General features: G+C 40.9%; 1 protein-coding gene across 1 annotated transcript; it reads left to right on the top strand.

Moving 5' to 3' along the window:
• The first annotated feature begins 20,171 nt into the window (after positions 1-20,171).
• On the top strand, positions 20,172-22,670 carry GREM2 (gremlin 2, DAN family BMP antagonist). Its single transcript, XM_029911072.1, has one exon. The coding sequence runs from the start codon at positions 20,173-20,175 to the stop codon at positions 20,677-20,679; it is 507 nt and encodes a 168-aa protein (XP_029766932.1). The 5' UTR covers position 20,172; the 3' UTR covers positions 20,680-22,670.
• The last annotated feature ends 419 nt before the right edge of the window (positions 22,671-23,089 follow it).

Below are 23,089 nucleotides of genomic sequence, written 5' to 3' on the forward strand. Positions count from 1 at the left end.
TCTGTTGGCTACTCTCCATTAGTAGAAGAGCCTGCTGCTTATTAAAGGCTATAGGAGTTACACCTTTAGATCAGGTGATCGGGGCTTGTGCTTTTTGTGCTGAAGGTCCTAGGTTAGACCACCAATGACCATGGTGGCTATGTAGATTGTTACACTTCCACAGGTCTGCTGTTGGAGTAGTGCTATAACACTTTCTCTCTATTAGGAATAGCAAATCATGTATTTGCACAGCTTGACCTACTACATGAGGGAAAATCTAATAACCAGGATGGGTGAAGAGATTTTTATTCTGGGTCAGCACACTATCAATTGTAGGAAAGTTGCACAAGTATTTCCATTCAAAGGGGAACATTTTCAACTACTTATAACTTTGAGCCTTTTATCTTATAGGCACTTTCTAGTAGAATTGTTCTCAGTACATGAGGGGGTTTTCTTTTCTTTTTAAAAGTTGAACAAAACTGGTTCTGCCATTATCTAGAAAGAAGAGAATGAAAGAATACTTTGTTCCCAGGCCTCATCCTATTTAGCCACACTACCTTTCAGGAAAAACAAACACCAAAATCTATGCGCTTAATGACAATGGTGCTCGTCTTTGCAATTCACCAGTTGCATGGGAGATGCGGCTGTGGATCTACATAAACATGGTTTCTATGGATCAACCCCAGACCACCTAAGTCAGGCCCATCACAACCTTAAAGCTGGACTGTGGGGCAACCTAATTGAAGGAGTACCTGGAAGAAGTCTAGATTCTGTATCAATACTTGAACATATTGAACAGTGCAGGACATTCTAATGCTATCTAGCAAATCGTTGCACATGATGGAATTTCGTTGCTAATGTTCTTTAAAGGGAAAAAAAATCCTAGGAAATTCCATACAGAAACCCACAAAGTTGCAAAGTGAGGAACTCAACAGTCAGAAAATGATGAAGTTAAGGTTGCATAGGTTTTGATTGTGAAGGTCAAACTGGGTGATCATCCTGATCCTTCTGGACTTAAAAATCTATTAATCTTAACTCTGCCCTCTTTTGTATATGCATTACAATTTAGGGCCAGGTTTTCAACAGATCTCAGCATATTTGGTGCTGAGCTCTTCTGAAAGTCTAGCCATAAGTGGGAGCTGCTGGGTGCTCAGCACTTCTAAAACTCTGGTCCTTATATTTCTGTCTAAATGGAAGCTGAGCTCTCCTGAATATCTGGCAGTTGACATCTTATTACGTGGTGATACACTGTTTCTCCTGTTGTATAATATTAGATAATATGCAACCTTTCTATTCCATTAATGTGGAGTTTTTTTGGATAGAATATACAACTAAAACAGAGATTATCTTGGTATTTAGAACTGAAGGCTGCACATCTTTCTTTTATATGTTGTAAAAAGCAAAGACGTGATTCAGTCAACAGTCTTTTTGAAGCAAACTTTAATTTACGTTAATCTGATCTGCCATGAAATTTGTGAGCTTGGTGATGACATTGACGTGCATGAGATACATCTTGCAGCATGTACAGTTATAACTGACCATTTTTGCAATTGGCTTGGTTAGACAGTACAAGAAGAGTGAAGTCTAATCTCTCATTCTTCGAGTTCATAACTTGGGTGAAAAACAGAAATCCGTCCAGCAGCATCAAGTTATTCCATGCTGAGTTTCTCAGGTGTGAGAGATGGGTTCTTCTATCTTTTTGTTGTATTCACTGAGATTGTTTGACAGTAAATGTTAGATATCAAGTTGTCTACAATATGTGGACAAGTGACTTACAGTGCATAAGTGCACAGGTGACTTGTCTAACTTAATCAGTTGTGTGTGAGATAACAGTTTTAAAGAACATATATAAAGAATTTAATCTTTCAATTTACTTGTTAATTTAAATGTTAGCCTCACATTTACATAATTTATACAATAATAGCAGTGCTATGTAAATAACACGTGCCCTTCAACAGTGGTTTAGAAAATATGCACACAGCCAACCTACATCCTGTTAACCAAGTGTGTAAACTAAAGAATTAGATGAGGCCAGCACTAGATCACACATACTATTCACTGCAGTTTTGTACTATGATAACTGTAGGCATTGGCACAGTCTACGCATCATGAAGTAACATGAGAACAGTGCTAAAGCTTGCCATGTAAAAAAATTAACCACAGAGCAAGAACTGATGAATGAATTCATTCGGTTAATTTCCTACTTCCCCATTAACAAATAAGTGAAACAGTTACTCAGAAGTGGCTGAGTTTCCGTGTAGTGGTGTGTGGTTTTTTTTTTTTTTTTAAACTATCTGCAATGAGAAAAATATGAAAGACGTTTGAACAAATAGGAAGGAAGGAATGACTAGTAAAAAAAATTGATAAAGGACATGTACAATATTTTCTGGCAAATCTGTACATGTTGTACCTAATCTATGAACCTGAATCTAGCTAGCTATGCTATATTCTATAATACCTGTGTGTATATTAAATAATTAAAAGGTCCAGGGTGGGATATTATAAAATAAAAGCACTGACTCCATCACAATCATAAACTTCCATTCTTTCTACTAGAAACTTCATATACTAGTCTTGAGTAGGGTGAAATACAGTTTATATCAAATGATAAAATCAATACTTTAAGCTATTAGTCCCTGTAGAAGTCATGGTATTTCGGAAGTACAGTATATTCCTCTCAATCCCTCAATAGTCAAGAAAAAGATACTGTGACACTGCTTTTAACGTAATTCAAACATAGGAAATTTAAGAACAACATGGGATAATATAAGAGCTGCATATATGCTGATATACTCACTGTCAAGCTTTATAGTGAACAGCCCCTTTCAGTGTACCCCAAAGCAATGGCTGTACTTGATTTGAGGAATATTTTCTTCGTGGGGAACAAAAACCAGTATTTCTTAATCTTCATAGTATCACCAATTTGGGGTTTCCCTCCTTATTAGCTCTCTGTGGGTCAAATTCTGGTTCCACTAAAGTCAATGACAAAATTGACTTTGATTGGACCAGGCTTTGGCCCTACCCGTTTTAATGTGGCATTCATGAGTGGTGCTGGCTTGACAGTTTGGGAGGCCAATGGACAGTTTATCCAAAGAACAGGTTCAGTATAGGTAGCAGCATTGTGAACTCTCCCAGACTGCTCCACCAATGTACAATACCCTCAAACCTGCCCCAGGAGGACCATTTCCAAAGGACAAAGGGATGGTTGAGTCATTTATTCATTCTGTTTTTGGCCTCTGTGCTTGGGTTGCTAAGAAGGATGCCAATTGTGGTGGTGATCTATTTTACGAACCTATGGAGTTCCCATTATTGTAATATCTGAGGACCTCACAACCTTTAATGTATGTGTCGTCACAACACCTCGGTGAGATAGGGAAGTACTATTATCCTTATTTTATCAATAGGGAACTGTGGCACCAAGAAGCTAAAGGTATGTAGGCGTCGCAACACTGAGCGGAGCATAGCCTAAGTCTCATTTTCAAAAGGGGTTTAGGAACCGAAGAGCCTCAGTCTCATTATAAGACAATGGGACTTAGTCTCCAAAATCAGTGAGGTGTTCCAGCACTGAGCAGAGCAACAAGGGTTGTGAGTTCAATCCTTGAGGGGGCCATTTAGGGATCTGGGACAAAAATCTGTCTGGGGATTGGACTTGCTTTGAGCAGGGGGTTGGACTAGATGACCTCCTGAGGTCCCTTCCAACCCTGCTATTCTATGATTCTAACACATACATACCATACCCAAAGTCACACAGGAAGAGTGTGACAGAGTAGCGACTTGAACACGGCTCTCTCAAATTCCAAACTATTGTCCTAACCCCTGGATCATCCTTCCTTTCTGTGCACTGTGAGCATCCACCCTCTGAGAATACCAAGTGCAGTCACGCAGCTAGCAAAAAAGAACTTTTTTTTTAAATATTCTGACCAGCTCTATTAATTTATAAATCAATTTGTTGATTCAGTACTTTCCTAACACCGTCTCTAGTCTGCTTGCCTTTCGTATTATGGTCTGCGATGAGTGGAGCATTCTGCTTAACTCATTATTGCCTAGCAGTGTAAAACATTTTTTTTTAAAGGCCAAGAGTCTTTCCCTATGATCTTATAAACATCTATACAGTGCACACAAATGAAACTTCTTATATCCTTGTACGCATTGGATATTTGTTATCACATATCTAGGATTTGATCTTAGAAAAACGAAAGAAACTATTCCCTCCTCCAGTATTGCTTTTAATGAGCAAATCGGTCTCACCCCAGGAAGTTGGAGCTCTTTAATTTAAGGTGTGGGCTAGGGGAATTATACCTCTAGCTCTTCCTCTAATAAATGCAGTTTTCTTTTTGGTATCTCCAGCTCCAGCCAACTTTAGGGGGTGAGCTGATGTGTTGTTGTTTTTTATAGTTACATCAGGGAAGCTTCACTCTATTGCTTTTTCCCTCTTCAGTATCACCCCAGCTTCTTAAGTGCAGAAAGGAGTGTCTAAATAAAGACGTGTGTGTTTGGGGAGCAGGAATCTTCCCACATGGCCTCTCTGGGCTGACCTTGCCCACCTGTGTTATCAGACCCTAGATTGAGCTTGTGTGTTCTACTGACAATCAGGCACTTTATATGTGCACAAATAACCAGCCTTAAGTTCACCGCAGAAATGGATTTCTTCCTCTAGAAGGTAAGTGCCAAGAGCAAGAGCTGAGGGTCAGAACAGGGAGGAGGGGGAGAGGACAGTCTCACTCTTGCTAGAGCTGGTGGTAAACGAATAAGGGGTCTTTCCCATCTTCAGAATGGGAAGGTGGGGAGGGGGGGGTGAAGAAGCTTGCCAGTTTATGATTCTGCCTGGCTACCCGAAGACAGCTCATTCAAACCTGGCTTCTGAACTTGGCCCATACGTGGACCTGCGGAGAGGGAGCACCTCAGAATTTTTGAGATCACCAGTGCCACCAATGACCCTGGATGGACTCCAAAGGAGGCTATTTCCAGTTAGCCACATTGGAAGGACACTCATGCATTCAAATGGTCATTGAGGTGTGCCATTAAAGTGGAGCAGGGAATTGTGGACCTGGCTCCCCAATAGGGTTAAAAGCCGCCTCAGTCTTCCTAATCAAATTAATGGGAAAACTTGAGAAACAGATGGGATGGAGAAGCAAGGGGAGTCCTCTTTTACACTTAGTTGGCTCCACAGTCAGAGCTTCTGCTTTTTTCTGGTTCCTTGATGCACATTTAAGGCCTGCCTTTCGGCCGTGCATTCATTTCTTTTGGAGGCATAGGTGCTTCACGCTCCTGAAAATCAGGGCCTCTTTGCTTGTGAAAGGTGCTGGATTGACACTCTTGGGGACTCCAGTCCAGTCCCCCTTATCCACAGAACTGATATACCACAGGTAGCAACTTCTCGAACTAACCAATGTAAAGGATAACTTCTGGAGGAACCACCTCCATCGGTGAGATGGTAGTTTATTCTCCATACTTATTCAGTATGCAGTACCAGTTGTGGTGATGTGACTGCTTATCCACTAGAAACTGAAGCAAGGTCATAACTGTAGGCCTTTGTGAGCCCTCATATAGTGTCACTGCTCACGAGTGAATAAAATTTAATTTTAACAAGAAATAACTCCTAATCTCTCTTTTCAGATATAGATAACCTCTTTATGTACTACAAATGATTGTGACTGTTTCCCTCTTCCTTTCCCAGCACCTGCCCCAAACTAGTGGTGCTGAGCCATTTTTTTTTTTTTTTTTTTTTTTTTTGGTCACGTGTTTGCATTCTGAAATGGTATTGGCTTATAGGGTGGCACATTTTTATAATGGTGTCAACTGAGCTCTGAAGAGTAACTTTCCAAAACTCTTGAGCTTTTTTTCTTTCCCCTTTGCGGCTTAAGAACTTTCACCTCAGATCATCATGGAGTGGCAAGACCAATACAGCTTCATAGTCTGCAAAGCCCCATATGTTGTCTGACTATTTTGTAGTAGAAGAAAATGAAGGGTTCAGTTTGTTGGAAAGAATGCCCCTTCCACTCCCCAGTGAGCCTTGCTCTCTTTCTCTTCCTCCTCTTGTGCACAAGCATTCAATCTAGTATTCACCTGTCATGGATGAAAAATGTTAACTAGCTAGCTGTGTACTAGCGTCAGATTGAGAGCTGGCTTGGCCGGTTCAGTTGGATGACTCAATACACTTAGACCAAACCAAGTGCTGGCATGAAATGGAGTCTTGGTATCCTTGTTCTCACATACTGTAGCATGAGGCTTCTCAAGAATGATCAGATAGAATCAGAAATAGAATATTATATTTCTTAAGCACAGCCAGCAGGATGCATGCACTGTACAGACAGGGAGATGCAGAATTTACCATTTTACAGTGATGTTGTAACTGAACATGGGCTAACTTCTGCCCTCTGCAGAGAATACACTTTCCTCTCAGGAGTTAAATCTGCCTCTGTCCACTTGCCATATGGCAGTGGGCCCAGGAAACAGACCTTTGAATATGTTGATGGATTCTTTACCCAATTGTCTGTCACCTAGCCAAGGGAGAGTTCCAAAGGACTGTCCCTGACTGACAACTCCGTTTCCAAACTCTTCTGGGTGAGGGTTGAGATACAGCATAAAGATTCCTGAAATAAGGCAACTAAGGACAGGGAAGGGGTCTCCTTCCAGGCAGTATGTTCTATGGGACTGAGCATGGTATTGGGACACAGGGTTGCTTGATTTCTAGTCCTGACTTTGTCACAAGTTTTACTAGGCCAATGGCAAATCACCTATTCTGCCTCATCCTGTAAAGCGAGACTGATGAAACAAACTTGAGATTATTGTGAGCTTTAGTTAATGCTTGTGCAGCACTCTGAAGATGGCACTTACATAGCTGTTTACAAGTGATTACTACAAAGAACTCTGCCTGTAGTATTGATGGTAGAGAGTAAACTGCTCAGTAACTTTCCCTGAACTATCTTGCAAATACCAGTGCTATCTGATATGATTGTATTTTCTCTGACACTACTGCTGGCTCTGGTCCTGCTAGAGCAGAGAAGTCTTGATCAAGTGGCTCATTCAAGGACAAATGCTTTAGCTGAGTCTCCCCCAGATTCCAGGAGAGTGACTTTTTCCTCTCCTTCTCATTTGGCAGTAAAAGGAAGGCTAACGATGCTCCTTTAAATAAAATAAACTTGTTGCATTAGGTTAGTCTAGACAAAGGAAATCAAACTAATTAGCAGAAAGACTGTAATGACAGGTCTTCCTACACTGCACATTAAAAGTACCTCATCCAGGCTCCTGTGGTTTGGTATCTATTCAGAAGGATCTCTCTGGTCTTCCTTCCCGCAAAAGATGAGAAATAGAATAATACTGGGCTTCAGTTAGAGACATAACCATAATTCAATACTAGGCAGAGGTCTGGGGGCCAGGAATGGCTGCCCTGCCAAGTTAATGTTATAAAACACACAATCCCGGTTTATGCATGGCAACTGATTCCCCTGTGATTGAATCTCCTACTCAATAAGGGGCCAAGTTTATAAACTACTAAAATACAGAAAGAACAAATATTTACATTTTTAAGAAAACAAGAGATGGAGAACCACGGAACAGAGCATTAATCAAAGCCACAATGTCATAGGTGTGGGACAGCTGATTGTTGCCATCAGTGTGAAGTAGGGGAAAATGAAGTTAGTTTCCAGTATTTGGGATGTAGGATGTGTTGTACTACAGGCACTTTTAAAACCCCTCACTAGAAAGTCATCACTTTGTTAATGACAGAACTTGGTAGTAACAATGAATAAATGGCAGTTTCAAAGTTTCTGTAAGCTTCAAGTCCTTTCACCACGTCCATTGTAAACCTAGAGTATGCATTTTCTGCTACATGAAATAGTCTTGGTTAGCAGTCATATTCTTACTCATGTTAGGTATACAACTACATTTTAATCTATATTTCGACATCATATATAGCGGTGCATAATCTGTTCATGACATGGCTCAAGCACCAAATGTTGTAATCTAAATCTGTTTTTTGTATAATTGGAAAACGTGACAGTAGTAAAAATGACTTTAAAGATATTAATATACAGATACGCTAAGTCACTAAGGCTTCTTTAGAAGCCATACAAATAACACTCAAGCACAATTTGGGTTTTTCACTCATGTAAAGAAGGAAGACAACTATTAAATTCCAACTCCAGAGTCTTTATTCTACATAGCAAGGAAAAGTTGGTAAGTATAATATACCTGCTTAGAGTACGTACATTGATCTGTTAGGACTACTATATAGAATATTTATAGTCAGTCACTCCCAAGCTTTTGCAGGATGCAAATAGGATTCAAAAGTTCATCCAACTGGCAAGATACAATCACACTTGCTAGCCATACTATCCAAGCTTATTTCTGCTGTGATATCTTTGCACAATGATACTGCAACAACATCAAAGGTGTGTGTGTGTGTGTGTGTGTGTGTGTGTGTGTGTGTACACCGCTACCTCGATATAACGTGACCCGATATAACACAAATTCGGATATAACGCGGTAAAGCAGTGCTCCGGGGGGGGCGGGGCTGCGCACTCCGGTGAATCAAAGCAAGTTCAATATACACGGTTTCACCTATAACACGGTAAGGTGTTTTTTGGCTCCAGAGGACAGCGTTATATCGAGGTAGAGGGGTGTGTGTGTGTGTGTGTGTATGTGTATATATATATATATATATATATATATATATATCTATCCATTTTTATATATATATACACATACAAACTCTGCCTTGTAGTAGGAAAAAGAGAAAACTGTCTCACTCCTAAGAGGTACCAGATACTTCAACAATGGATGCCAATATAAGAATCTAGATAGCATATAGTCTTTAATACACCTTTAATTATAAACCTTTAATATGGGTTTATACAGATTCTCATTCTGAGGTGCTGTGGCTGCTAAACATCCATAAGATAAAAGGTATGGCTTTTCTAGCTCTTGTTATGCCAGAAGCTCAATCACTATAGATTTCAAGATTGTGGTGTACCAAAACACTGCAAGAGGGAGGTAATGCGCAGCTAGAGTAAAAGCCTTGCAATTTTAAGTTTGACTCATACGTTTTTTAGTATGTCAAAGTTAACTTGCCAGTTTTGCCTTGAATAAAATGTTGAGGTTACCTCATCTGCAACAATCCATATTTTTACAGTAGGGGATTCCTGGAGCATTGCAAACACTCAAGTGGTGGTTTAGTTATAGTATGTTAGTTATTTGGTCATGTTATCAAAATGGGTGGTGATAGATCCCTGAAAAAAAGCCCTCCTCTGGTGAGTTGAAACCCAAAGTTCTTCAAAGTAACACTCATCAAAGACACCCTTAAGCAGAATCTCAACTCATACAGCGTCAATATTGATAACTTAGAACAGGGGTAGGCAACCTATGGCATGCGTGCTGATTTTCAGTGGCACTCACACTGCCCGGGTCCTGGCCACCAGTCCGAGGGGTTCTGCATTTTAATTTAATTTTAAATGAAGCTTCTTAAACATTTTAAAAAACTTATTTACTTTACATACAACAATAGTTTAATTATATAGTATAGACTTGTAGAAAGAGACCTTCTAAAGATGTTAAAATGTATTACTGCCATGCAAAACCTTAAATTAGAGTGAATAAATGAAGACTCGGCACACCACTTCTGAAAGGTTGCTGATCCCTGGCTTAGATACAACCGAGGACAGACCTGAATGGAAAGCAACTATCAATAAAGGTAGTAAACAGTGAGGAAGACAGATGTGAAAAACTGTTTGAAAAAAGGACCAAGTGTCGTACCTTAAATTTTGAAACAAAGTTGTTTAGAATTGGAAAACCAAAGTTTTTCATGTTGAAAATGTCAAAAGAAAGCATTTGAGCAACTTCAAAGCTTCGTTTACTTGAAAATTTTCAAAATACTTGCCACCAACCCTTTCCTGCAAGGAGTTTGTTTTGATAAATCAGTAGTTTCTGATGTAAAAACTCCTGCTGAAAAATACCTGACCAGGTCTAGACAGAACCTGTCTTTCAGTTCTCTTCCAGAGATAACCCATGTAGTGGGGGGCAATTTGGCCAATTCTGCACTTGTTTATATGTAGAATGTGTGTGTGCATGTGCATGCAGCTATCCTCGGATATCCTCCGGTTTGCAGGGCTCTACTAATCAAATTAGCAGATGTGTCAAAAATAGTGGGAGTGGTAAACAATGAAGAGGACAGGTCACTTATTCAGAGTGATCTGGACAGCTTGGTAAACTGGGTGCAAGCAAATAGTATGCGTTTTAATATGGCTAAATGTAAGTGTGTACATCTAGGAACAAAGGAATTTAGGCCATACTGACGGGATGGCAGACTCTATCCTGGGAAGCAGTGACTGAAAAAGATTTGAGGATGCTGGTGGATAATCAGTTGAATATGAACTCCCAGTCTGATGCTGTGGCCAAAAGAGTGACTGTGATCCTTGGATACATAAACGGGGGAATCTTGAGTGGGAGTAGAGAGATTATTTTACCTCTATTCTTGGCACTAGTGCAACTGCTGCTGGAAACTGTCCAACTCTGGTACCCACAATTTAAGAAAGATGTTGATAAATTGGGGAAGGTTCAGAGAAGAACCATGAGACTGATTATAGGATTAGAAAACATGTGATAGACTGAGTTCCTGGATTCTATTTAGCTTATTCAAGTGAAAGCTAAGAGGTGACTTTATCAGTCTTTAAGAACCTACACCAAACAAATGTTTAGTAATGGGCTCATCAGTCTAGCAGAGAAAGGTATAATGCAATCCAGTGGCTGAAAGTTGAAGCTAGACACACTCAGACTGGAAATAAGTTTTTTTTACCAGTTTTTAACAGTGAGAAATTATTTAATAGTGAAAGTAACTAACCCTTTGAACAACTTACCAAGGGTTGTGGTGGATTCTTCATCAATGTCACTTTAAAAATCAAGATGGGATGGTTCTTCTAAAAGCTCTGCTCTAGGAATTGTTTTGGGGAAGTTCTATGGCCTGTGTTATACAGGAGATCAGACTAGACAATCATATGGCCTTAGAATCTATGAATTACCAGATGCCATCTGGGAGGGATAGCTCAGTGGTTTTGAGCATTGGCCTGCTAACCCGAGGGTTGTGAGTTCAATCCTTGAGGGGGCTACATAGGGATCTGGGGCAAAATCAGTACTTGGTCCTGCTAGTGAAGGCAGGGGGCTGGACTCGATGACCTTTCAGGGTCCCTTCCAGTTCTGAGATATAGGTATATCTCCATATATATATATTTTTTTTATAGCACAGGCAGTATAAATATGGGTTCCCTGATTAAAGGCACAACTGCCTTATATTATGTTTACTAGGCCAGTTTGGGCTGAGTTTTAAAAAATTTCTATTCTCTCTTTTCTTCGCCCTCCTTCCCCACCCCCCCACCGCCATAAAACTAACAAATGCTGATGTAGTTGTGGTGTGCAATGGCAAAAATATCTTTCCTGCTACAAATTTGGCCTCTCATCACAAATAAGTAGCCAACTTTATAGCATTCCATATCACTGCAATTTGTTTATTCCACTTAATGTTTAAAAAAAGAGGAAAAATAATTTCCTTAGGATTTCTATATATCTAATGGTGGTATTAAGTTCTGCCTGCATCACCGGCAAGTGGTATGTAAATTTTTGGGAAGCATAGGAATTTATCAAGGTCGCTATGCGTTTTGGTGTATGTATCCCCAAAGAAGACAACCAAAGTATTCATGCCTCCAAGACTTTAGTTTTATTATTCAGTGTCTCTGGGGAAGTAGTTCATATCTGGGGCATTACGGACCAACGCTGAAAGACTTTCACCTGTTCTCCCTTCCTTCACCCTTGAAAAATGAGAAACTTCTCTGTCGTTCCACTGCTACTTCAAAACACAAAGTGAAGCAGGGGTTTTGGAGCTCTGCAAGATAAGAGGAGCCCAAGCAGTGGAGAGCTTAGTATTGTAGATCAATAATTAACTGTTTAAATCCATATCATTCCTGGCAGGAGGTCAGTGCAGAGAAAAATTATGTGATCTCTAATTCTGGCACTGATGATGAAATGAGAAGCTGTATTCAAAACTGCCTGAGCTTAGCTTAACTGAATAGCCAAGAAGCCCGTAGTTGTAAACATTGATTCTCTTAGTGGCACAACAATTCTACTTAGTGGTACAACTCTAGAGGCAACTACCCAGGCCGTAGTTTGATCTGGCATTGAAAAGCCAAATGCTACAGCAAGTTGGTATCTTACATCTGGGTGGGGGTTACTTTTAAGTCTTCCTTACAGCCTCCCCCACACCAAAAATAAAGTAACCAGCAAATTATACAATGTTGATCATGCCTTGAGGGAGATGGAAGTTTTTCGTACCTCTGTTGCAGGTAACTTGACTGTATGAGGCATGCTTGTGGGGGGAGGAGGGAAAGAGTGTGTCGGGAGATGGTTAGGTACTACATAAGTCACACTCTCCAAGAATTCCCTCAACTCTTTCCCTGGAGCCTGGGAGTTCTCCTAGCAGCTTGTCTTGGCTGTGGTGTGGCCCTCACAGCCACCTCTCATATCTTCAGGATTTGCTGAGGGGCTCCCTACCTTAACATTGAAAAGGTTTTTCAGCAGATCAACCTTTAATGGTTGCTGCCTACTTCCATAGAATGAACTTTGGGGGCAGTGTGTGAGCCAAGTTTCCAGTAGGTCAGTGGAAGCAGGGGAAATTTGTGTCTGAGCTTAGAGCTGCCCCATAATGGCTGGTGCAGTAACCAGGGAACACACTGGAGTTCTCTAGAAAGGGGTCCTGGTGAGAGTATGGGGTTTCTCTTTCCTAACATTTAGGGCTGGTCTTCACTATGGAGAGATCAATGCTTCTGCAATTGATGCAGCAGGGGTCCATTTAGCAGCTCTAGTGAAGACCTGCTAAATCAATGGCAGAGCACTCTCCAGTCGACCCTGGTACTCCAGGTCCCTGAGAAGATTAAGGTAAGTCAACAGGAGAGCGTCTCCTGTCAACCCAGTGCGGTGTAGACACCGTAGTAAGTCGACCTAAGCTACATCGACTCCAGCTACGTTATTCACGTAGCTGGAGAAGCGTAACTTAGGTCAACTTCCCTAGTAGTGAAGACAAGCCTATAGTATTAGTCCATGTTTAGGGACATAACAGAACCTACTGATTTAAACAGTGTTCTAGTAAAGTATGTACAGTGCCTTAGCATGGATACAAGGGCTAACAAGCAGGCCACAACCCTCTGGAATGTCAGATTGCTTAAGAATTTCACATCACCTGTGACTTTAATTCTTTTTATGTATAGAGACATGAGCAGTGTCTCCATGGAAGCCCAAGGCACATGGAGAGTTTCTAGTCCAGGAAAAATCCCCAAATCCTCCCAATTGTACTGACTCTGCTCCTGGCACAAGCTGTTCAGTTTCAGGAACTGGGAAGGACCGCTCTTCCCAATGTGAGAGCTTAGGAAAAATTAAGGGTTACATTTTTTCCCAAAAGTTTTGCCTCACTCTTGCAGAAGAATTTGACTATAAAACTTGCTTCTGTGGTTGAATCAGGGGCATAAGTCAAAGAAGTTATATCTGTACATGACTTATACCCATGATCAGTCAGAGATGCAAGTATTCTGACCTTTGCCACAATTCATTTTGTAGATACAATTTTGTTCACACCAAGGGTGCTAGCCTTCAGCCTGGTAAAAACAATGCCCCATACATGTTATAGTAGGGCTAGAATGTGAGGAAGTAGCAATTTCTAGCATGTTAGCAATGAACCACGTTAGAGCTGTACCCTACAATTCCAATAGGTATGCCTTTGTCCCCATGTGCAGATTAGCGTAATTGACTAGATGCACTATGAGGAAGGGGAGACCAGGGAATTGAGCTCAGTTTCCCAAGAACACGATCTGTTAGCTTGGGGTGAAATTACTATGGAATTTAATTCTGGTTTGGTCCTCTTTTGTCTGAACCAGTTTGCTAGTCCTCAAATCTTCCAACTGTTTTTGTGCAACACATGCTATTGTCTTCTTAGAAGACTGAGCCAGATTTTCATCTGGTGTAAATCCACATAACCCCATGAAAATCAGTGGTGTTATGCAACTTACACCAGAAGAGGATCTGGCCCATTTGTCTGCCATCACTTCAGAATCTTTAGTCAAGTAGTGTCTATGGCTCCTCAATGCAAGGTAGACGTTCACTCTAATTGCCAAAAAAGTAGTTAGAAAGTATTAATGTAGCTTCTTCGCTTCTAGGGCAAAATACATTACCCTTCTGATAGTGGTCATGTACATACCTCTAAAGTGATGCCTAATGGTCCTCAAACTCTTCATTACAGATAAGACAACGACATAGTTTGGCCTCAAGTGTTATTTGGAAAAGTTTTGAATACGTTTTAAAGTATTGGGTTTTATGTTTTCCCTTCTTATATGTTCTGCAGTTGCAAGGGGCCTAGGATTGGGCATTTTAGTGGTTGAAAATTCATTAACTGGAGAAACGGTCTTCTAGCGTAAAGGCCAGTGCCATTGCAACAAGATGGATACAGTACAGTGCTCAGATGACTTCATGCTGCTAATATGAAATCACAGCAGCACAGGAGTCTCCAAACGAGAACTTAAAGTGAGAAGGTAGCACTGGATCCTTTCTTCATACAAAGGTCCCTGACTGGGCATCTTTAGTTCAACTAATCTCCAAAATCAGGTGTAACTGATAAAAAATGAAGAAAGTAGCATTTTGTCTCCATGGCAACAAATAGGAATTCTTTGCTTCCCACACCTACTTTAAGTGCTAGAACTTGGCATCTTATTTCCAAATTTATTTTCTCTCTCTTCGGTTAACAGAAGTACTGCCTCATCTTAAATACTGAGGAAAGTTTTTAAAGGCTAAAGCCCTGAATATATAAATAACAGCCATATGTATTTTAAGATATATGCATATTTCTCTCTCATGTAACTTCTCTTCCCCATTCTAGCCCTAAAGCAAAACAGAGGTTGCAAAGTAAACCTCTCCATAATAGAGATCCTGTTGAATGGCTGACCTTAATTACAGCCCCATGTGCATATCTCTTTAGAGTGCCAGAAGGGATGATCTAGTCAGACTACTTGCATAATACAGGCATGGTACATATTAAAAGGATTAAAAACTGGTTAACTGATGGGTCTCAAATTGTAATTGTAAACATGGAATCATCATCAAGTGGGTGTGTTTCCAATGGGGGTCCTGCAGGGATTGGTTCTTGTCCATATGCTATTTAACATTTTTATCAGTGATTTGAAAGAAAATGTAACATTGTCACTGATAAAGTTTGCAGATGACACACAAATTAGGGGATGGTAGATAATTAAAAGGACAGGTCACTGATTCAGAGTGATCTGGATTGCTTGGTAACCTGGGCACAAGCAAACCATGTACATTTTAATAGTGTTAAATGTAAATGTATAAAACTAGGAACAAAGAATGTAGGCCATACTTACAGAATGGGGGACTCTATAGTGGGACACAGTGACTGAAAAAGATTTGGGGATTGTGGTAGATAATTTGTTGAACATGAGTTCTCAGTGTGATTCTGTGGCCAAAAGATCTAATGTAATTTTGGGATGCATAAACAGGAGAATCTCAAGTAGGAATAGAGGGTGTGGTGTGTTTTTTTTTTTTTTTTTTTAATCTTTTTTTTTGTTTTTGGTGTTATTGATTTTTGATTACTATGTCCAGTTCTGATATCCACAATTCAAGAAAAATGTTGATAAATTGGACAGGGCTCAGGTATGTATTTATAGAATAGACATTTATCATATCTCCTCTTGGATAAGCTAAACAAATCAGTCCTTTTTTTAAGTGTTTTTACCCGTGAAAAGCTTTTCCAGACCTTGAATCATTCTTGTGCCTTTTTGGTGAACCCTTTCCAGTTTGTCAACAGCCTTTTTGAAGGGCAGACACCAGAACTGGCCACAGTATTCCATTATGGGTCTCATTAATGCCCACACACAGGTAATTACACCTCTCTACTGCTATTTGTTATTACCATTCCTATATATCCAAGGATTGAATTTGTCCTCTTAGCTGCATCATCCCAATTTAAATGTGACTTCTTAAGATTACAGAACATAATTAGAGCTGAGCTGGAACAGGACTTTCTATTCCACAAAATACGCTGAAGAATTTTGATTTTTTTTCATTCAATAGTGGTTTCAGAAAAAAAATATCTCCGAGGTGTTTGTGGAAGAGCTACATGCCTGCTCAGCTAGGAGACCGAGCCAGGCAGCCTGCCCACTCACCTGCCAGGAAATGAGGAGCTGTCAAGGTGGGAAAACCACTGCCGGGGGAGCTGGGTCTTGCCAGGTGAGCTGCTGAGGAGCAGGTAGCAGAAGCTGACAGGAAACTCGACATCTGTCCAATGAAATGTTGAAATCAATATGTTCCCACGTTGCTATTGCCAAATCAGTATAGTCTGCCAGGAAAACATTCCACTGGAAAATTTCTGACCGGCTCGAAGTATAATATGTAAGCTGGAAGTTCTTAGACGGCTGCATGTATTGTACTTGACTCACTACAGAGCGAAGTTGAATACTTCAATAAGTTACAAATAACTTAACCTTAATTGTCAACTAACCTTTACAAGGTTCCGGAAGATCCAGTGCCATGGGACTAGGAAGCCTATAGAGACAGATGAGCATAAATGGGTGACCACCTGACCTCACTGAGTAAAACGCTTATTGACTTCAATGGCTAGAATTTCACTGAATCGGAGTGGCTGTTAATAGCATTGTTCATGTCTTACAAATATATTCAAGCTTAAATGCTTGTTCTCCTGACAAGCTGCTCCTGTAGCCCTCTAACAATAGAACGGAAGTGGTCTGATGTTGTCCCACCCTGTTAGAAAGTGCTGGAATCCTGCAAATCGCTGCTACTAGGCTGTGCCTGCACTAGCACTTTTGTCAGTATAACTTTCAGGGTGTGAAAAAACACACCCCTGAGTGACATAAGTTACACTGACCTAAGCGTCGGTGTGGGCAGCGCTATGTCGGTGTGAGAGCTGCTCCCGCTGATTTAGTTACCACCTCTCTCAGAGGTGGTTTTGTTATGTTGATGGGAGAGCTCTCTCTTGTCAGCTTACAGCATCTTCATCAGACATGCTGCAGTGGCACAGCTGCAGTGCTGCATGTGTAGACAAGCCCTTCATTCCTGCTAACTCACTGGAGTAGATATGGCTTATTAAACTCCTCTCTTCCTCCTCACCACAGATTCAAGAGGTGGGACTAGCCTTCTACCAAAGGGAGCTAGATTTTAGGAGATGTGCCCATAAGAGTCCTCGCTTAAGAACTCTTGTGGGCACTGATGGTAGCAGCCAACCTTGGGGGAGAACTCATTATGATTATATTTTTCTAGGTGATGTTTAACCTCTAATCAATAAATATGACTTCTGTTGGCAGCAGGGTGGGGTCTCCGCCTACACGTTATACCCTCAGTGATTTCCAAGTTTGTATTATTCCTGCAGTAGTTGCTCCTTAACAGCTGCAAAATGCCATGACAATTGAATAGCAAAGGAGGATCCTGACTTTACAAGCTGTATTGACTTGCTTAAAGTCAGGAGGCTCTTTTTATTTTAAAGACAAATCACTAGAAGCCAAAACTTTGTGTCTTTCCAAAGCTCACTTTTTGTAGTGCATGTGATTAAGGCCTGATCTCTTGTTAGAAGGCAGGGCTTATTTTCCATGGGAATATTATGACTCCGTAGCTCATTGTAGCTATAAACATTTTTTTAAAAATCTCTCATGATTTACATATGTTTTCATGATTGTTTAGGGTATTTATAAGACCCCAAAGTTGATCTATTGTTCTATTGTCCGCTATCTCACAGTTCCAAATTCAACACATGCAATAGAAATGCAGCAGAACCAAAGACATCGGGGCCCAATTCTTTTCTGCACCAAGACACACTTGGCAATGGGTTGGCCAGGGAACAAGTTACAGCTCCTTGTTTGTCAAGGTGCCCTAGCTCCAGCTCTTATGTAAGTTACAGCATTGTAGGGGCTTCTGCTTTCACTTATAACAGCTGGCTATGGTCCTTAAATGGCTTTATGCCTTCTAGGAATTGTCATAGGGAAGCTTACCACTGCTCTACTTCTATGCTGCAGGTAAGGATGGTGTGAAGATGGGCTCCACTGCCTTTATGCTAATTGAGATTTTTCCGCTTTGCTGGAGGAATTCTCACCTGGCCAGTTGTGGCCAGATTAAATCCCCTTTGTGAATCTTGGGTAGAATGGAACTGGGTCTGAGGCTCTGGCCCATTATTGCCAGCAGTCTATATTCAGTGGACCCAGCCTATTCAGAAAGAAAATCAACTTAACATTCATCATGTTACTTTTGCACCTTTGGAGTAAGCTCACTTAAGAATTCTCCAAAATGCTTCTGTGCTTTCATTGAGGGTGTTTTTTGTGGTGGTTACAGAAGTCCATGGAATGTTTCTGTCACCAGGTTGTATGTACCTTTGTTTTCGTGAATACAGTTTGTGCTGCTTACGGTGTCTGGCTTTAAGAGGAAGCGACTTGCAGGTTAGCATGGTTCTGAAGAGGCACCCATGTGATTAGAAATGTGATGATCTAAAAGGATGCACAACACTTTGACCTACTAGTTTAGGACAGAGTAATACACTCTTTGTGAACATCTAAAAATCCAGATTTGATAGGGATCAAATGATAGAAATAACTGGTGTGTGCATACCTGACTACTAAAATACTTGGTTACATGTACTGCAGATTTCAGTTTCTGATAACCTTACAATAGTGGCTTTGAGTAATAATGCTTTATTAGTTATAAACATGGATTTACTGGATAAATACTGGCTTATTATTCCATCAAATGGCCCTCATTCTCTAGGTAGAAGCTATTTCAGTAATTGTTAAGCTACTATAATTTCATGCCTTTTTTCATAGACTCTCAGAACTGGTAGGGCTGGAAGAGACCTACAGTATTATGGGGCTTCTACACCACCCCTTTCTGGAGGAAGAAGGTGAATCAGGCATTTAAAATCTCTGAACAGTTGCACTGAGCTCTTGATGCCACTTCTTTTTTTAGAAGGGGTTTTGAATCCCTATGTGATTTTTATTGTTAAATAGTATTGGCTCAATATTTGATACTAACAATGATCTAGTTTATAGTGGAAGCTCACTGATCTGTACAGTTTGTAACTTATGTCGAAATGGATCTCCTCACTCAAGTAGTCGTGCTGTGGCTATTATTTTCTGGTGAGGATGGGAGGGTAAGTGGAGTGGGTCTGTTTTCTCTTTCTTTCTTTCTGTAAGAAGTGAATTTGTAATTGTTTGGGGGGCTTTGTATATGTGTCTTGAGCCAGAGAATGCATGTTCATAAACAACCATCGGGATCGATTTCACCCATTACTGGAGTGCAGCCACAAGTGCACGATAATGCGAGATCAGTTTGAGGAAGTGTGGGACACCTATATTAAGCTGAAACTAATGTTGGACTGTAACTATCTGATTTAGGTTTTGGCTTGGATACCAGGATTGACATCCAGTGGTCTTGATGGTGAATCTGCACAGAATCTTTTCCAAGAGTTTTATCTAGTCTCCATCTGCGTATTAATGTGCTGAAAGTTAAGCATTTTGAAAATAGGCCATTTATTTAAAGCACCATAGATATCAGTGGACACTTAGTTTCCTCTGATTTAGTACTTAAGCAAACTGGCTTGCAAAGGTACTGTCACTTACCACAATACTAGTCTACTCCAGTGTCTCCCAGTGGCCAGAAACCCATCCTGCTGGCATACTTGGTGACCAATGAGCCCAAAAAAGTAGCCATTCTCCTAGGGAACTAAACAGATTTCAAAAGTCATAATATCCCAGCTCCCTTAATAGAATGTGTAGACTTGAATACAACGGAAAGAAATCTGTATATTGGGCTCAATACAGGTGTAAGTGGATACAATTCTGTGGCCTGTGTTAAGCAGGAGGTCAGACTAGATAATCGACTGGTCCCTTCATTTCTTCATTACCATGTTTTAGACATGATGGCAGGGATGTCTTCAAGGGGGCAGAAGAAACAGATTTAAGTTATGGCAAGTTGAAAACCTTTCCTTTTCTCCTAAGGTGAATGAAGAGTACAATAGCCATATCTACAACTCTTAGTGAACACTGTCTAGCTGTTGCTGGGATGGGCAAATATCTGTGCAGATAAAATAAAGGCAAATTGTGCTGAAGTGTTATGTCTTCTAACCTTCACTTGTATTATTCTTGCAGGATGCTCTGGAAACTTGCCTTATCTGTTTTTCTGGTGGTGACCTTGGTTAAAGTAACAGATACCAGGAAAAACCGTCCTGCAGGAGCAATTCCATCTCCCTACAAAGACAGCACAAGCAACAACTCAGAGAGGAGGCAGCATCTGAACAAAGAAGTACTGGCCTCCAGCCAGGAGGCCCTGGTGGTCACTGAGAGGAAGTACCTTAAAAGTGACTGGTGCAAAACCCAACCCCTGCGGCAGACTGTCAGCGAGGAGGGCTGCATAAGCCGCACCATCATCAACCGTTTCTGCTATGGCCAGTGCAACTCCTTCTATATCCCCCGGCATGTGAAAAAGGATGAGGAATCCTTCCAGTCCTGTGCTTTCTGCAAGCCTCAGAAAGTCACCTCCTTCACTGTGGAGCTGGAGTGCCCTGAGCTGGATCCACCTTTCCGACTCAAGAAAATCCAGAAAGTCAAGCAGTGCAGGTGTATGTCTGTGAACCTCAGCAACTCGGACAAACAGTGAAAGCAAGTATCTGGCTACTGCTTGGCATCACCCCCATCGGATTTGCTGCTGTCTCTCCTCTTCCCTGAGCAGACTCATTGTCTGGTTTTCTTCCTTCAGGATGCATCTCTCTAGCAGGGAAGGCTCACTTGTCATTTGCCTACTGGAAATAAAGCTTGTTCTGGGCTATGTTAGGCACCTTGCCATAAAACCTCAACATATTTCCAATATAATCCTCTTAAAATTGAATCTTTAAGGGTGGAGCAGGACCCTCCGAATTTGGGATCGATTATCTAGGTGACCGATGGCTGAATCCAGCATTAACCTTTCCACTATGTGGGAAAAACCCTCTGCCCTACACTCCAGTCCTTTCTGGGGGAAGAAAATGTGTCTCGCTACCTTTGCCGTCTCACTCAGTGTTCAGTCTGGAGCTTTTCACCTTCATATTTAAGCGCTTGGTGCTGCCAGCTGCAGCTGTGAGGTGCAGCTATGGGATACAGTGGAGTACTAAAGGAAATGAGAGGCCGCGAGCCTCATGAGAGAACTCTAACTGTAGGATGATGGAGCGCAGAGCCATTCTGTGTCTGAGATGGAGATGAGCATGGGGAGAGGGAATGTTAGGTTGGCCACAACTCTCTCAGCAGCCACCGCTTTTCCATCAGCAGACTGAAGATGGATTCTTGTGCTGTTGCAATTTGACTATATCAAACACAGTCTCTACAGCAATGTTTATTTTGTAACCTAGCTATAGTAAAGTTGTTTAAAATATTATTAGACCTAGCCATGTATATTTTTCTTCTGGCAGAATATTCCGAAGATTAGATTAAAGTGTCTTGAGCAAATAGATTTGATTCAAGTCAGGTGACTGACCTAGCAAACTGACAGGTTTTGAATGGGCTTTCAGTAGATTCTGCCTTAGTATGTTCCAAAACCCATCCAGTTATTACTGTGTATTTATACCTATGTGGGGTAGGGTGGGGGGGAGGGTATTAAAACACTTGTGGGAGCAGTATTCCACTTAAGTTATTAAAGCATTGTAGCACAAAGGACAGATTGCAGTCGTTGTTGCTTTGAATACAAAAGCTGCCTTACGTATCAGTTTCTTCAGGTGTCGGGAGTGGCGTCTTCCACACAGTGAATGGGAATCAAGTGACCTTTGTCATGTTGAAGGAAGAGCAGGCTAGCAAATGCTTGTAGAATGGGGTCACAGCTACAGAAATGAGGAAGGGTTCTGTCCCCTCCTTTACAAAGTGAGAGGGAATAAGCTGTTGTAACTACTGCAGCAGTGTTGCCCCATTACATTTTTGATATAGGGGTATAATGAATCCATGTCGATGGATATTTTAAAGTCATACTAAGTTACTCACTCACCAAAGTTTAGCATGTTTGTATATTCAGTATGTTCCAGTTCAGATGTCTAAGACTAGTGGCTGTAATGTCTTCTCTTTAAACACAGTAAGTTAATCAAAGAGCACACCAACTAATACAAGAGACTAATGTGTGACCTTATTGCATGTCTTATAGCTTAGCATCTGCAATACTTCTGGGCTAATGAAACCAGCCTGTGGAGCACTTCTCTGGCAATGTCTTCAGGAATGACCAATCCCAAGGGTTAAAAGTGTTACAAACTGTTGCCAGCTATGAGTTCAATGGCACAGTTCACTATTATGCGAGGCAGGCTGCTTTAAGAGGCTTTTGGTACTGATCTCTGCTAGAGCTCACCAATCGGTTTACGGGGATTGGCACGGGGAGGGTGGGATCGGGTAGGTATGTTACCCTGTTACAGCTACATTGCATGTATTTTCTGCCTTGTTGTTACACAATGTCAGAGCTGCCAAGGGAAACTCCTAGTCCAGGGCTCGCTTTAGAGGCTGTTACTGCTACGCTGTCAGCCGTATGAATGGGCACTGCTGAATCCAGGTTATTGGGAGTTTTTTGATAGTACAGAGGGAGTTTGAAATGCCTGCAACCCATTTGGGTTCTAGGATTATGAATGTGTCCTTGAAGGAAGAGATTGTAAAGTCAGGCCCTTGTGGTTAAAACTAGATAGAAATGCCCTGGGCCCTCCTTAATTATATTAACTCTACAATTATTTAAGGAAAAAATATGCAAGAATGCTTATCATTAAGCTACACCCAAGCAGGGTTTCTCACCAACTTGCAATATGAATATGCTGCAGCATGAAGCTCCTCTGTGGGGCTGTTTGTATGTAAAAACTGAGTAGAGCTTGTAATGGTTCAAACTGTATTTAATTCTTGTTTTATAAATGAAAACAAAAAATGAAGAAATGCTATAATTATTTTATAGGTGTACTATTAAATTATAGAACAAATAAAGATACTCTAGGGTTATATGGAATCCAGGTGTGTGGGCTTTGCTTCTAACTTCAATATCTTACCACTACTTTAACTGATGGTGTATTGGCTCATTC

Source organism: Terrapene carolina, unplaced genomic scaffold, assembly GCF_002925995.2.
Source record: "Terrapene carolina triunguis isolate 2854851 unplaced genomic scaffold, T_m_triunguis-2.0 Scaffold85, whole genome shotgun sequence".
In the NCBI taxonomy this organism is placed as follows: domain Eukaryota; kingdom Metazoa; phylum Chordata; order Testudines; family Emydidae; genus Terrapene; species Terrapene triunguis.